The sequence below is a fragment of the Agelaius phoeniceus genome, chromosome 3 (assembly GCF_051311805.1).
Source record: "Agelaius phoeniceus isolate bAgePho1 chromosome 3, bAgePho1.hap1, whole genome shotgun sequence".
Classification (NCBI taxonomy): domain Eukaryota; kingdom Metazoa; phylum Chordata; class Aves; order Passeriformes; family Icteridae; genus Agelaius; species Agelaius phoeniceus.
The window spans coordinates 68,805,459-68,820,992 of NC_135267.1; the positions used below are offsets into that span (position 1 = coordinate 68,805,459).

General features: G+C 37.2%; 1 protein-coding gene across 1 annotated transcript in view; it reads right to left on the bottom strand.

The window, feature by feature from the left end:
• Positions 1-2,163: 2,163 nt before the first annotated feature.
• WDR64 (WD repeat domain 64) overlaps positions 2,164-15,534 on the bottom strand; it is a 57,134-nt gene continuing 43,763 nt past the window's right edge. The window contains exons 18-28 of the mRNA XM_054629851.2: positions 15,030-15,120; positions 13,543-13,579; positions 12,067-12,200; positions 10,545-10,650; positions 8,862-8,923; positions 8,344-8,453; positions 7,363-7,548; positions 3,836-3,935; positions 3,182-3,256; positions 2,970-3,003; positions 2,164-2,252 (exon numbers count right to left, since the gene is read on the bottom strand). Coding sequence (XP_054485826.2) covers positions 2,164-2,252; positions 2,970-3,003; positions 3,182-3,256; positions 3,836-3,935; positions 7,363-7,548; positions 8,344-8,453; positions 8,862-8,923; positions 10,545-10,650; positions 12,067-12,200; positions 13,543-13,579; positions 15,030-15,120 — 1,024 coding nt within the window. The remainder of the gene's footprint in view (positions 2,253-2,969; positions 3,004-3,181; positions 3,257-3,835; positions 3,936-7,362; positions 7,549-8,343; positions 8,454-8,861; positions 8,924-10,544; positions 10,651-12,066; positions 12,201-13,542; positions 13,580-15,029; positions 15,121-15,534) is intronic.

Here is a 15,534-nt window from a genome sequence, read left to right on the forward strand (position 1 = left end):
TTTCCTTACAGTATGATTGCCTCCTTTCCCTCCTGAGAGCTTCTCCATTATTTCACTCACTATAGGATTAAACACTTGATTTTTACTGGCAATAGTACTACATTATGGATAGTTTCTGCACAGTGGAGAATATAGTGGCATGAATAGCCATGACTACAAGTCAACTCCTAGAAAACATGGGCAATTAATAAAACTGAAGCGAGAAGGAAGCAAGACTGAAAAGGGTATAATTTGAAAATCAAGAACCTCTGAAATCCTAGCACTGCTAAAAGTTTGGTAAAAAGAAATTATTGAGTAAATAGTCAGTTTTGAGGAATTAAATAGTCAGTTAATAAACTGAAGAGAAGTGGGATATCTCCATCTTGCAACTACAATAAAATAATTTAGGGTATTTATTAGGGACAATGCCAAAGAGAAATATTACATTATGTATGATAAAACATAACACATATGAGCATCAAAATAAATGGGTAAGGATCTCTTTGAACCTGAACTGTGCATTTTTAATAATCTTTGAAGAATAGGCAATTTTTAGGTAACTGAAAGAGATTTTTGTAGCTTTCAAAATGATACAGGACTCAGAATTGCAAGAATGTTACCTTTCATACACTAACTGCTAAATCATGGGTCAGATGAAGTGAACAGAGGTAGTAAATGGCAAATCACACTTTATTTGATGCCACTTGGTTTGTCAGACAAGTCTGATTTTAGTTTTGATCAAAAGGTTGGCTAATGTGGTGGGCCTGGAAGACACTGAGTGCCTGCACAGTTTCTTTCTTGCTTCCTTACTTCTCCCAGTGGGATGGAGAAGAGATGTGGAAGAGCAGAAGTGAGAAAATTCTTGGGCCTCAATGAAGACAGCTTAATAGGTGAAGCAAAGCTGCATGTGCAAGCAAAGCAAAACAAGTAATTCAAGCACTGCTTACCACCAATAGGCAGATGTTTGTTTAGCCGCTTCCTGGGAAACAGGGCCTCAGCACACATAATGGGAAGACAACTTGGGATGAAAAACGCTATAACCATGGACATCTTGGTTCCCTCCCCCATTCCATGAAGATGTTATATGGTACATATACAGGTACATACATATACAGGTACATACCTGTCCCAGGTGTGTCCCTTCCCAGCTTACTCACTGGGGGTGGGAAAAAAAGCACCTTCTTGTTGTGCTGGCATTGCTCAGCAATAGCCAAAACACTGGTGTGTTATCAACACTTTTATTTACTAATCCAGGACACTGCACCATAGAGGCTGCTATGGAGAAAATGACATTAATCCCTGCCAGATCTGGTACAGCTGATCATAAGGATTTTAAATATAGTCCCACAAGATATTTTGCAGCTACCCCTCAATCCATCATAGCCTTGAAACAAGTTGAAGGCAGGTAAATAATTGCAAGTCATTGTATATTCAGTTCATGAGAAGAATGTCTTTTTAAGAAGGCCAGCAGATCAAACATCATTCAATACCAGTATTATAGAAAACCTGCTATTTCCCCCAAAATAGTAGGTAATAATATCACTAGCTATATGCATTATCACTACTTATATGCATATGCAATTACCTTGTTTCTCACTAAGGTGAGACACTTGGCACCATTTGTATGCTTAGCCAAAGGATGAAAATGTGTTCTGTGCTCTGTGTCATGTTGTGACATTGTCCTGGAATGCTGAAATGCAAGAAAAGATTTGCAGAATCATGATGGATAATTAATTGAATATGAGTTCAGCAGCACTCTTCTGGCTTAGAGGATGAACACACTCTTTGAAAGCCAAAGCAAGGAACGAACAGGCAGAAACAGCAGGGCTGTTTGTTGTAACTCTTTGTTGACTTTATGATTAATCTGGCAGGAAAAAAAGCAGTGTAATATTCAATATTCAGAAATTCTAGCTGGACAAATTGAAGCAGAGAGGAAATCAGTAGTTTTGACATAGAGAGTAACTGTCAGCAAATATACATTAAGTCAAAGGGGCTTTTGAATATGTAGTTATACACTGGCTTTATTAGAATTTATTCCTTGCATGAAGGATTGGAATAGAAGATCTGTTTTCTATATGTTCTACTTAATAATGAAATAGATTTAAATGTAATTGAAAAGAAAAACAGAGAAAAAATAACAAAAGAAATCTGCTAATCCACTTAAATGAAGAAATGAAACTATATTTATTTCTCTTGACTCAAGTTTTCAATGGACTCTAGATCCTTTTCCCGTCCTTTGTGACTGGACTTCTCAGCTCTGATCCTATGAAGACCTTTAAAACATTTCAAGAAGTAATTAACATACTAAGGTGAATAGACCAGACTGACAGCATTTTGTAACAGCAAAGACAAAAAATATCTTTTTGTGCACATAGCTTACAGAAAAAGTCTGATTTCATTTTGTTGTAAATCCATTGCAGTGCCACTGGCTTCAGAGTGTTTTATTTTCTTTTTCAGGAAGAAAACAAAAGACAGATTTCCAAAGTACATTAGTGGTCAGAAAAATAGCATATGTGCCAACTACTTGAACACTGTGCTCCTGAGTTTTTTCTGACATGCTGTAATGCTGCATGTACAAGGACTAGGTGATACGTACTAGAATGCAGAGCTGGAATGCAAAGTATCCTATTAATCCCACATAACCAGCCATGTAGCATCTAACTCTGATCCAAGTTAGTTCTCTAGGCACTCTCTACAGAAAGGGATCAGCTCCTTTGCTAGGGGTGATTCTTTTCATCCTAGGATATGTGGGATAGACAAGCCTGTGGAATACTCTGGTCTTGCTCCATAGAAGAAAAACCTAGGAAGCTTTGCTAGACATCTTGCAATAGATCAGATCATTAATACCCATAAAATAGTACTGCCTTACAATACTCAAAGCTTCAGGCAGATGGGAATCAATAGGCTGGGGCTGGTTAAAAGAATCCAGTCTGAGCAAAACATTAATGACATGAGGTTGAACAGGAGGAGTAAACATCTGCAATACTCACTGTTTGGCATGCTCACTTCAATTGGAGTCTCAAGCTTCCACCAAAGTTGAATTGGAGTTGGATAGGTAGTAATGCAAATCATGTTAGAAAATTAAATTGAGAAGCAGACAATTAACAGCAGAATGTCACTGTGTCACTGTAATAGCGTACAAGTCCTAATGGCTTCTGAGCTATGAACATCACCACAAAAGGTAGAAAACACTTGTGCTTACCTCATATATAGGAAGAAACCCAAATACTGCACCAGCCTCTTTGCTTGCAAACTCAAAAGTTTCCATAGGTTTTAGCTGACCAAGGGAAGCCAAAGTCAGTGCATTAGTAGCTGAAGACAAAAGGTAATTAAGGCATTCTTACTACAACTCCGAGAGAAGTTTTATATTCCCATGACTTTTAAGGTTAAAGCCAGGTAAAGATGGAAGAGCTCTACTGATATTCAATTAGAGTTGTAGAAAGCATATGTAATGAAATCTAACTCTCCTGGCTTCTGATTTTGTAGGAACCCTGAAAGAACTATTGTATGCAACCAGGGATTCACTGTTATTCTAGTATTTTCACACATCCTTAGAGTAAACTTAGGATATTTAGGTTTTCTGTTGAAGTGGAAGAAAATTCTAGGGTTTCTTTTACATGTTTAAACCAGTGAATCAGTTTGTGCTACCTTCTAAACTGAAATTTGACAATGTGAAAAATGAGAATGAAAACCACAGACATTTCTTAGATCCCTCTGTTTTTACATTTTTGTTCTAGCTTGTCCATTGAATGAGAAAGATTTATGGATATTATTTATGGATAATTTTTAAATGAGAAATAAAATTTTATTTCCTATATGTCACATGGAACATAAATTTGTCATATACATTTGCTACCTTTTCAGGAGCCAGAGCTCTGAAAAACTTGAAGTTGTGAACTGCTTCCTCATCCCCATCCTTTTCTAAATCTGAAGGTGATCCAGTCAGTGACTTCAACCTGTATGTACAAGACAGAAAAATCCTGAAATTCTTATCAAAATGATAGTTATTAACACAATATTCATATATGACTCCAAAATTAAATTATTTTGACGTATAAGTGATTCTGTATATATTCAAAATATAATTTATATTAGAACCTTCCTAGGTGTCATGGAATGTCACTAATATTTTGTCAATCCAGGTATGACTGTCACCTGTAGAAGGCAGGAAATCTTAATATAAACACCATTTACAAGAGTCATGTGCTATCTCTCTGATAACGAGAGTTAGCATTTCTTTAAGTTCTGACTAGAACACCTGAATGTGACTTTCATAACAGAGGTGTCCTCTGCTGATATGTTTGGTTTGCAAATTTAGTCATGAGAAGAAATTATCTGGCGTGTCTGTTAGTGCAGATTAACAGTTGCCTTTATAATCAGAAAAAAAGGTCAGGTCACACAAGCTAAGGAACTGCAGGGAGAAACTGAGACCATTCTTCTATATGACTCCATCTACCTGCTGGCATTTTTTAATCATTTTTCAAACTCCTGAGATGCTTGTTTAAACTGTAACCACCTGTGCTGCTCAGATGGGTTTGTGCCTTTTCAAGTATGTGCACATTTGGGGAATATTTTCCCACACCTTTCTCCTGAGAAGCTGGCTGGTCATGGCTTGGTGAGGTGCACTGTTTGCTGGGTAAAAAATGACTGGATGGCCAGGCCCAGAGAGTGGTGATGAATGGAGTTAAATCCAGCTGGCACCCAGTCACAAGTGGTGTTCTCCGGGGCTTACTGATGGGCCCAGTTCTGTTTAATATCTTCATTGATGATATGGATGAGGAGATTGAGTGTACCCACAGTAAGTTTGCAGATCACAGCAAGTTGGATGGGAATGTTGATCTGCTGGAAAGTGGGAGACCTCTGCAGAGGGACCTGGATAGGCTGGACCAATGGGCTAAGGCCAATGGTAAGAAGTCCAATAAGGCCAGGTGCCAGGTCCTGCCCTTGGGTCACACAACCCCTGATTGCACTGCAGGGTGGGGGCAGAGTGGCTGGAAAGCTGCCTCATGGAAAAGGGCCTGGATGTGCTGATCCACAGTGGCTGAACATGAGCCAGCTGTGCCCAGGTGGCCAAGGACGACAATGGCACATAGTCACTAGCTCAGCTGGCTAGAGCATGGTGCTCATAATGCTAAAGTTGTGGGCTTGATCCCTGTACAGGTCATTCACTTAAGAATTTGACTTAATGATCCTTGTGGGTCCATTCCAACTCAGAATATTCTGGGATATTCAATCTGTCATATACAAATAGTGTGGCCAGCAGGACTATGGGTGATGGTTCTCCTATACTTGGCACTGGTAGGGGCGCACTTCAAGTGCTGTGTCCAGTTCTGGGCTCCTCAATTCAGGAAGAATATTGAGGTGCTGGAGTGAGTCCAGAGAAGGGCAACAGAACTGGTGAAGGATTGAGAAAGTCCTATGAGGAGCAGATAGGAGAGCTGAAGTTGTTTAGCCTGGAGAATAGGAGGCTCAGGGGAGACCTTATTGATCTCTACAACAGCCTAAAAGGAGGCTGTAGCCAGGTGGGGGTTGGCCTCTTCTCCCACATGACAAGGGGACAAGTGCAAATGGTCTCAAGTTCCACCAGGGGAGGTTTAGATTAGATATCAGGAAAAATTTGTTTGCTGAAAGGGTAGTCAGGGATGGGAACATGCAGCCCAGGGGGGTGGTGGAGTCACTGTTCTCGAAAGTGTTCAAAAGGCATCTGGATGTAGCACTTGAGGGATATGGTTTATAAGTGAATATAGTGGTCCTTGGTTAATGGTTGGACTCGATGATCTTAGAAATATTTTCCAACCTTAATGATTCTACGATTCAATGAATATATATCTGTTAATAAAACTTATAACATGATTTGTTAATCGAGATCCTAAAATGTTATCTTGGTGATGAATATCGTATGAGTTATCCAATAAGTGAATTATACTAGCATCACAAAGATAAGTGACTTGTCCCAAGACAATTGTCTGCATCCTGCAAAGTACAAGGCCTACCATCTGTAAGTAACACAGCCTTTTGGATGATGCTTGGCTAGCTCTCCATTGCAATATTTGGTACAGTAAATCCAGAGGAACCAAGTCACACTTGAGGTGACAGCACACAAAGCTTTTAGAATAATAAGACTGAAACTTTCTATTGCTTGGAGTGTGGCTGCTTTTTTCCCCCAGTTCTCTACACAGTTAAGCATTTCTCATTTTCTTGCTCATTGTCTGTTTAGTTAATGTGTTTAAAATGTATGATAGCCATTCTCCTTTACTGAAATATTTGAAGAATCCTCCAAAAGTAGTCACAGTTTGACACAGGCATGTAATTTATGGGAAGTTTCTTTCAGATTAGCTGACTCAATAATTATATCTTTGGTTCCAGAGGTTTCAAACTGGCTGCTGACTATTCAGAGGAACTACAGGGGTCCTTCAAACACAGCCAAGCACTTCTCTGTATTGATGAGTTACTGTTCTGACTGCAGTCACACTACTTATATTAGTAAGAACTCCATGGAATAATAATTATTAGCAGGATACCAAATTAAATGAGGTAACAGTAAAACACCTTAGAGATTTTCCATTGTCCCAAATTGCTTTGGTTGAAAGGCAGCCTAAGAATGGACATGGTGTATGAAACCTAACCACTAAACAATGCACGACTTTTTAAGTCCTAAATATTTTTTCCCATCTTTGGATTGTTTTGTTACTTATGACACTGCATGTATTTCCTCTGAAGATGCCCTTTTCAATATTTCTGTTCGCTTGGTTAATCCACTAATTAATGAACCAGAGTGTTCCAGGACTAGAAATATGTACTTAAACTAACAGGCCAAGGCTCTCTGACTGCACTTGTAACTAACCCATCTCCCTTAAGAACTCTACCTAGAAGAAAAGCTCAACACTGCTATTGAACACACATTTATGCCAGTTTCAGAATGCCATGATCTGTGAATCCTCTACCAATGTATGTGAATGTATCCATAACATCCCAGCAAGTTTAAGATGACCATTTCTTAAACTGAAAGATTAAATTTGGTTTATTCTTCTAGAAGGATTTGTATTTTGCTCAAAATTATTCACATTAAGTTGTTCAGGTAACAGGCTGCTAACCTGAGCAGCATATATAATATAAAACCTCTAATTAGACTAAAAGCTGAGACAAGTGTCTAGTCATCACTATAAACTGAGTTCAAACCTTGAACATCACCTAATCCTGACTGTCACCAATCATAAAAAGGAAAAGATTTATCCATACTGGGTCAAAAACCAACTTTAAAAAGATTTTTCTGAATAACAAATAGTACTATTTTTTCTGACCTTCAGATGAAAGGTGTTTTTAAAGCATATTTTCAAAACTGTTCCCCCAATCATACATGTATGTAAATGTATGAGATCTTACTTGTCTCTGTCCAGAATGAGAGGATATACAATCTTCTTCTTTTCTGTATGTTTTCTCTCCTCTTTAATTATAGCAGAAAAATCACTAACATCAGAAGGCAAAATCAACCGACTGGTATCTGTTAAGTCAAACTTCCTGGCTTGTCCAAAGAAACCAAAATAATATCCAGTCCTGGCATGCCAAAGCCTACAGACATAGTAGAAGCAGTGCAAAAGGACAGAAAAGAAAAATGGATATTTTTAGAAGTGGAACAGAAGTGAGATAGTATTTGTGTACATTATCAAATTCTGCAGCACTGTTCTAGAGTTCAGTGTGCTAGTCATAAAAAACATCAATGAGATTGTTTTTATAATTTAAATAATTTGAGAGTGGTAAAAAAATCAGAAGGTTGTTGCAAAAAACCAGAAAAAAACCCAGTTCATGTTTGTATTTCTGAAAATTAGGAGTAAATGTACGAAAATCCTGAATTGTTCCTGCAGTAAAGTGCTGTCACCAGAGCAGGATCTACACAAAATTTCTTCATTTAATACTTCCAGAAAAGCAAGAGAAACTCCTTCAAATGTACTTGTTAGCTGAGAAGGAATTATAGGTGTCTATCAAGTATCTTCAAGCTTTCATGGTCTAATTGCATACACATTGATTAGATGCCATGCTTAGGATCCAAGTCAATTTAACAAGTACTGAAAGCTAAAATAGGATTAGAACAGGAGACAACTTTTAAAATTTTGTAGGCATTACCTATGTGTTCAAAGTAAAGCAAGGGCTGAAAGAAAATGACAGTCTGCAAAAGATCTGACTTCTGGAGAAGTGCTACATTAAAACCAGCTCTTTCGGGTGCAGAACAGAAAATGCACCTAGTGCATTTTATTTAAATGCACTTTATTTAAGTTCTAGCCTATATGCAAGTGCAGCAAGAAAAGGATCTTTGAAGATAGCTCAACTGATTTGCTATAGCAGTAAGAAGTGTCAGTCATTTTATACCTGACTGAACCATCAACGGATGCTGTCACGACCACATTTTTCTCCTCTTCAATAAATAAGTCAACCACTTCAGCAGCATGTGCCCTCCAGCAGAGCTCCTCCTTTATTGCCTGAGGAGAAAAAAGCAATATAACCACATTTGAGGCAGTTCTGTACCCCACCATGGTTGCTAGCTTAGTGGATTTATCAGCATGTCTTTCAGAAAATTAGAAGAGGTGAAAAAATAATCCCTCCATGAAACAGCCTGCAAATGGCATATGGTAGAAACACTACCCAGGGAACATGGATAAATTCATTCTTAATGTACCTTCTTTGAACATAATCAAATAATGCTAACGCCATTTTACTTATATTTTTCTTTTTTTTCCTTTTCCACAGCATCAAATTATTATTTCAAGCACAAAATATGATCTTTATATGCAGAAAACATTTTTATCCCTGTAGATCTCTGCATTATTTTTTTCTGTTTGTCTGGGTATACTGTTCAAGTTAAGAAGACCTGAAAGATAATTCCTTACATTTTTTATATTTCGTGAATCTTCTAAGAATGAGGCCATGTTCCAGCGAAAAATATATCCCTCTGTTGCAGAAAGGAGAAAGCAAAACATCAGTAAGTTTCTTTAGTGCTACACCTCCACTTGTTGCTGCCATTGACTCTCAGTAGACACTGGGCAGAATGAAGCAGAGAACACAGGTCAGTTAGTTTACAGTGAATATAACTGTTTTATTGTCAAGCTCAGAGTAGAAATAATGGACTGTTCATTAATATGCAAAGAAACATATGCAAGTTGTGAACAATATGTCATGAATTGGGTAGGTTTGAAATGGAAGTAAGGTAAATCTTTTTCTTTAAATTATGAGTGAAAAACAAGTCATCTTATCATGACAGTTGTCTATTGCACAGCTGAGGTATGAGCTTCCTGGGGATTACACTGGTTTTCAATCCTGGTAAAATGGACAAAGTTTAATTAATTCTATACATAATGAATGCTTAATGTTTTACAACCTTTTAGTGCACTACGTGAAACTAGAATCAAAGAACTACTTTCCTTATTACCCACAACTGCCTAGGCACCCCCTTTCCTGATGAAGTTGCCTCCCACTTCTCATTTCTACTACAAGACAGAGGAATATTTTGTGTAATTCCAACTTTCATACCAGTAACATTTGATTTCTAGGACTGTAGCAAGGGAGGAGGCAGGCAGAGAAGCTGACCTTTTTATAACAAGGAAAAATCTGTAGAGGGGAAAGGAAATTGGTAGCAGCACTGCAGATAAAAGAGAAGAGTGTGGAAAGCATGAAAAGCAAATACACAGTGACACAAACACAAAAAGGCAAAGGGAGAGTATCAAATGAATAGGTAGTAGGGTGGATACTTTTCCACAATTAATTGAAATCCTGTTCAGTGCATGCTGCCTTTCTGAACTCATTTACTCATTTGAATCAGAGAGGAGTGGAAACTCCTCATCATTTTCAGTATAAAAGTGAAATTATTGCTCAATTTTGAAAGAAAAGGGGAAAAATCCCTTGCTCCATCCAATATCTGACCACATAGGAGCAGGAAGTTGTCAGAAAACAGTTCTAATATGTATTTTGAAAGAAAAGTGACACATTATGATGGACACAGAAATGGAAAATTGCCAGGGTGATTCCAAAGGTTTGAAGAAGAATCAGACAGCAGATAAACATTCTGCCAAAGGAAAGTCAGATTTCATGTGAAATTAAAGGTTTAGCAATGACCTGCTAGCATTGACAAGTGCTTTTCCTATACAGCTGTGTACTGCTGGAGCCATTACTGTGCACTCTGTATGAGTGTTTGAAACACAGCTCTTGGTACACCCCAAGATGCAACTTTTTATTTAGTATTATTACCATGGAATTGAAAATTTTGCTTGTTCTTAGCAGTAATCTTTGCCCTTGGGATCAATATCATAATTTAGATGGAAAGTATATTCAGGGCGTATGAATGAAGAAAATGTTAATGTCTTTTATGAAAACAATTCTACTGATAGTACTATGACACTAACCTTTAATCTACCATCCTTTTATAAAACACTTTTTACAATCATTTAATTATAGCTTTGATGGAGAAAACCTGGCAGCACTTGGATCATCATTTCCACATTTCTGGCACATTTACACAATGATATTTTCTTGTCCTACTCACTGTCCTGAACAAAATGACTAAAATGTTTACTTACCTTTACTGCCTGTCAAAAGAATTTTAGTCAAGGCGTCTGTACACAGTGCTGTCAGAGGACCTGAGGGACGTCCTGCAAATGGCAGAAGTTCTTTCATCAAGTTTCCCTAAAACAAACAAACAAACAAACAAACAAACAAACAAACAAACAAACAATGTTTATCTTCTAATACCTACATTAAAAATATTAATTCATCAGAATATGAGTGCCATTGATTTTATCTATTCAAAATTACTGAGCTCATATCTATTCAGAAAGCTGCTAAGAAGGTAAATTCCTAAGTCTACTGAGTGACAAAAATAGCTGTGTATTATTCTGGGTTGCTGTCTCTTGTACACTGAAAGGAAAAGCTCTTTAATTCTTCAGGCAAGTCAGTCTAGTTGCACCTACCCCTACTTCACCACTTACCCCTCATTTGCTATGGAATAGCATCAGTATGCCCTTCATTTGCCACTGAAGCACTGTTTTTTGCTGCAAATGGGCCCATAATGTCTCCTTCACCAACTTGTTCTATTTTTCAAGTTAGCACCAGCAGACTTCCTCCATTATTGCCTCTTCAGGACTGGGAGGGTGTGAGGGAGCATGTCTTGCTGATAAGGAAATTCTTATTTTGTCACCCATGTAATGATGATGACAATCATTCCAATGATGACACCACTGGCATATGAATTTGGAGATTCCTGTAGGAATCTAAGCACGCTAATATATCAACTGTGAAGAAAACAAAACCCAACAAAGCTCACACCTACAATACTTGGATACATTTACCATGATTTTCTATTTTGCATAAAACATCTGCAAGGTTACCTTCACCATCTTTCTTCCCATGGGAAAAATTCTTCCTATGACTTGCTTTAGCTGGGATTCCTGTTCAAGCCTTACATAGCTGACCTTTTATGACCACTGTCTGTCACAATGAGCAATATTACCAATCAACCAATAATATCATGGTTCTTTCCCTTCTTGCTGTATTTACTTTGTGTATCTTATTTAGAGTAACATGATGCCTGGAAAAGTCTTCTAGATCTGAGGTGATATGACAAATAAGCCGTTGCCATTTGGTTGCATGACTGGCTTTTCAGGCCCATAACAGTTGGAGATGTTCTGTGTTAGGACTATATTCTAACAAACCAGGACACGATTCTCTCCTGGTTTGTTACCCTACTAGTGCTAGCTGGCATTATTTTCCAGACATATTTAGCCTCTTCTGACAGTAGGACACTCTGCCTTGCCTATCATCCTGTCTTAGAAAGTAAATGTTGTGGGTGAATAATCAAATTCTAGACTTTCACAAAAATTTAGAGTCAGTTTGTTATAATTACTTGAAGTCATGTTTCCTTGTTTTCCGCCCTGCTGCAGATACTAAAGCAGAACTAGTTTGTGACCATGGAAGAAACTGATAACCAAAAGATGCAATAAATATCTGCTGCTGCAATTGCTAGTTAAAGACCAATTTTCCAAAGATGAGTGGAATTATCTTCTCAGTGTTCCAGTCCCTTCCCAAAGACATTCAGTTGGGTACCTGAATGCTCCACAGGCGGATACAGCTACTTTCATGAGCAGAAGCCAGTAGAGGTGATAGTCCTGCTCTAGCCTTCAACAACTGCTCATTCACCTCTGGATTTTGGGTGTCCTTACAGCTAGTTGTTTCTTCTGCTTTGGAACACAAATGATCGTATATTTTCTCAAAAGGTTTCAGTATTGATTTTCAATGCACAGAAATTACATAACATTAGAAAAATAATTATTTTACATTTGAAAATAAAGCCCATCATCAAGCTGGCATTACTCTAAAAACATTAGAGGCATAGATAAAGGTAATTGAAAAGAAATGGGAACAATCTTCATTATCTTATCTAAACCAGCCAGAACTATTGCTCAGTGATGTAGGGGAAACTTAATTAGAAGAGAGCCATTTTACAGGATTTTTATAGATTTTACAGGAACTGCAAGCACAAGTGAGAGTAGAGGAGGAGTGCAGGACAGTGGTCATCAGGACAGCTACCAGGCAGATGTGCAGCCTCTGCATGAGGCTTCTAGAGATAACAGTGAATTCAGCAATGAAATTTAATAATGACATGACACTTAACACTTCTGGAATCATAGATTTCTATACTTATTTCTCCAATTGAAAACTTTTGCTAGATGCAAGGGGATGATCACAGAGACCCATTCTGAGTTTCTGCTGTGACTTTTCCAGAGCTGGAGATGCTGGCAGGACCTTCATAGACATTCAGTGGATGCAAGACCTAACATGAGTGTCTGTTTCATTGGGCAACAAGGCTTAGGAATATTCTGGTTTTAGGGCATGCTTTTTTCCCCAAATAAATTGGTCTTAAATCCATATTGCAGATGATCAAATTTCTTATTATTGGGAAATTCTGCTTTCCAGCAGAGGATTTCTAAGGGATTCAGAAGAATCTAGAGCATTTATTTCTTGCAAATTCACTGACTCATTTCCACAGCTTTAACTCTTAGGCACTAGGCTCTCTCTTGATTATGATTTTTCAAGGATAGACACCATAATGAAGAATTTTCTTTCAAAAATTTCACCTAGTTTCACAGCTTTTGTCTGTGGGGCCATTTACTGATGCTTGACTCAAGCTGGCTCTTGCTATACTATTTCAATAATTCATTGCTTGAATATTTATGTAGAAGAAAAGTGTGTATAGTTGACATTCCCAAACTCTGAAAGTGTTATCATGTCAATTTGAAGAAAAAAGCAATTAAGGTCTTGCATATCCTGCATCCTGGCCTGGCTTTTGGGAAATAAATGCAAATCAGGAGGGAGAAGAAGATGATGAGATCTGTCTTCCACATACCAAAGGTATCCCAATTATTCTAAACAAAGTTTGCCAGACAAACTGACAAACTCAGTTTCTACAATAATCTGGGCAGAACTCATGGATCAACATCAAAAAGAATGAAAAACATCTTTCTGTACCTGTTTTTATTTCAGTATTAATTTCATCACTTGTTTTAGTATTAATTTCATCACTTATTTCAGTATTAATTTCCTCACTTTCTGCATTTTTCTAAAAGAAACAAATGAAATGTAAGAGAATTAGGAAGTGGAATTTGGACGTAACTACAGAACAGTTCACTAGTTAAAATTATTATAAGAACTCATTTTTTTAGTTTGATTATTCAAATATTTCTCCAATTTCCACTGAGTGTAAACAAGAAACCCTTTTTTGAAGAGGATCAATAGATGAACAAATCAAAACCAAAATTAATGGGAATTAAGAAGCATGTTAAATGTCAATTTGGCTGAATAGCCTTAATTTCTTAAGACAAGCAACATCAATCACAACTGTGAATGTAACCGAGATCTCTTTGAGAGTGTTATTCAGAACATGCATATAGTCTTGTTACTGCCTTGAGCAAAAATTAACAAAGTTTAAAAATATATTTATACATATATAAACATTTACTCATGTCTGCATTTTCAGTAAGAGAATTTTCAGAAATCCTCATTTGTGCCTTGCTACAGGCTTCTGAGGATCCCCAAGGCTGGCACTGATCAGTATACTGACCTCAGAAATTGCCAAGTCAAATAAGGCAGGGAAAACTCTGCGGCCTCGAGTGTTTGATGTATCTCAGAAGGAGGACAGGTCACTTAAATCTCATCCTACACATTTATGTGTAAGGCCTAATGTATGTGACTTTCAGGGATTTTTTTAAAGGCTGAAAATCACTTTCCATTTGTTCTAATGAGGAGACAGCACAGTGTATTGGATACATTAGTTTGTAAATGGCAATTAAGTCAGAGTTTGCTTGGGAATCTATCCAAGTGCCATGTTCTCCTGAAACAACATGCTGGTAAGAATCTGAGAGGCAGCAGTATTTTCCTCTTTTTGCCTACTTAATTTTTATTTCTCTGCAAGTATGGCATGTCCTTCTGGCATAGAAAGGCAAAAAGTGTCACAAAACCCATAACACTAACCTTAGCAAAAATATCCAGATTGAGACACTGATACAGTGATGGTAAAAAAAAAAAACAAAACAGAAAAAAAAACAGAAAAAAAAAAAGATACTTTCATTTGAGAGAGTGTATCCAAGCAAGCGCCAATGTTGAAGTGGTTCAAGTACTTCATGATTTGTTTATTTTACCTTTCACCCTTAATCCTTGTATACCCCCATTTGAAAGTCAGCATTGCTTGTGATAAGTATCTGCCAAACACTTTGATAGTTAGCTATTCCCTGTGTCACAGAGCCAGCTGACTAACAAAGGATTCTTAATGCATGCACTGTGACAGTCAGTTTACAAAACTAAGCAAATATTTGTTAATTATTCATAATTCTTAATTATTAATTTTTTCATAACTCATTCATAATTCATTCTTAATTTCTTCATAATTCTTGATATTTAGTTTTGCGGATGGTGTTAGGGAGTTATTTTAGTAAGTTGCAGTATTTTAAAATCAAAACAAAATCAGAAATTTGTTTTGAATGCTACCAAATCCATCAAACCAGCACACCTACCTCATGTAGGTCTGAAGAACTTTCCTTGTGCTCTGCAATGGCACTGGCATCACTCCTCACAGAATGAGCAGAGGACACGGAACTTCTTTTCCTGTGTGAAAGAAATTATTGAAGATCACTGATATTCTTGAAAATACTATTTGATACCTGGAAATCAACATCACCCAGCATTAAAAAACATAATAAAATAGCACTTAAACTGGTTAGACTAATTAGACTAAGGGTTATTGGTTTTATATATTTTTCTAAGAAACTAGGCAATATTTACATATTACACAGCCAACCTCTCCTGGCAGGAGTTTTGAGCTAATGGAATCCATAGTAATTGAAAAGTAACATTGGTGTTCATCCTTAGGGCACAACAAGGAAAAATTAACTGCCTGCCAATGGCTTTTTCCCTTTCATTTTACACAGTACTTACTCTGCAAATAGTTTTCAATTAATCATAAAAACTTATTTTAAAAGTGTTATGAAAACTCTCAATAAGGTGGTTTTGTGGAAGAAA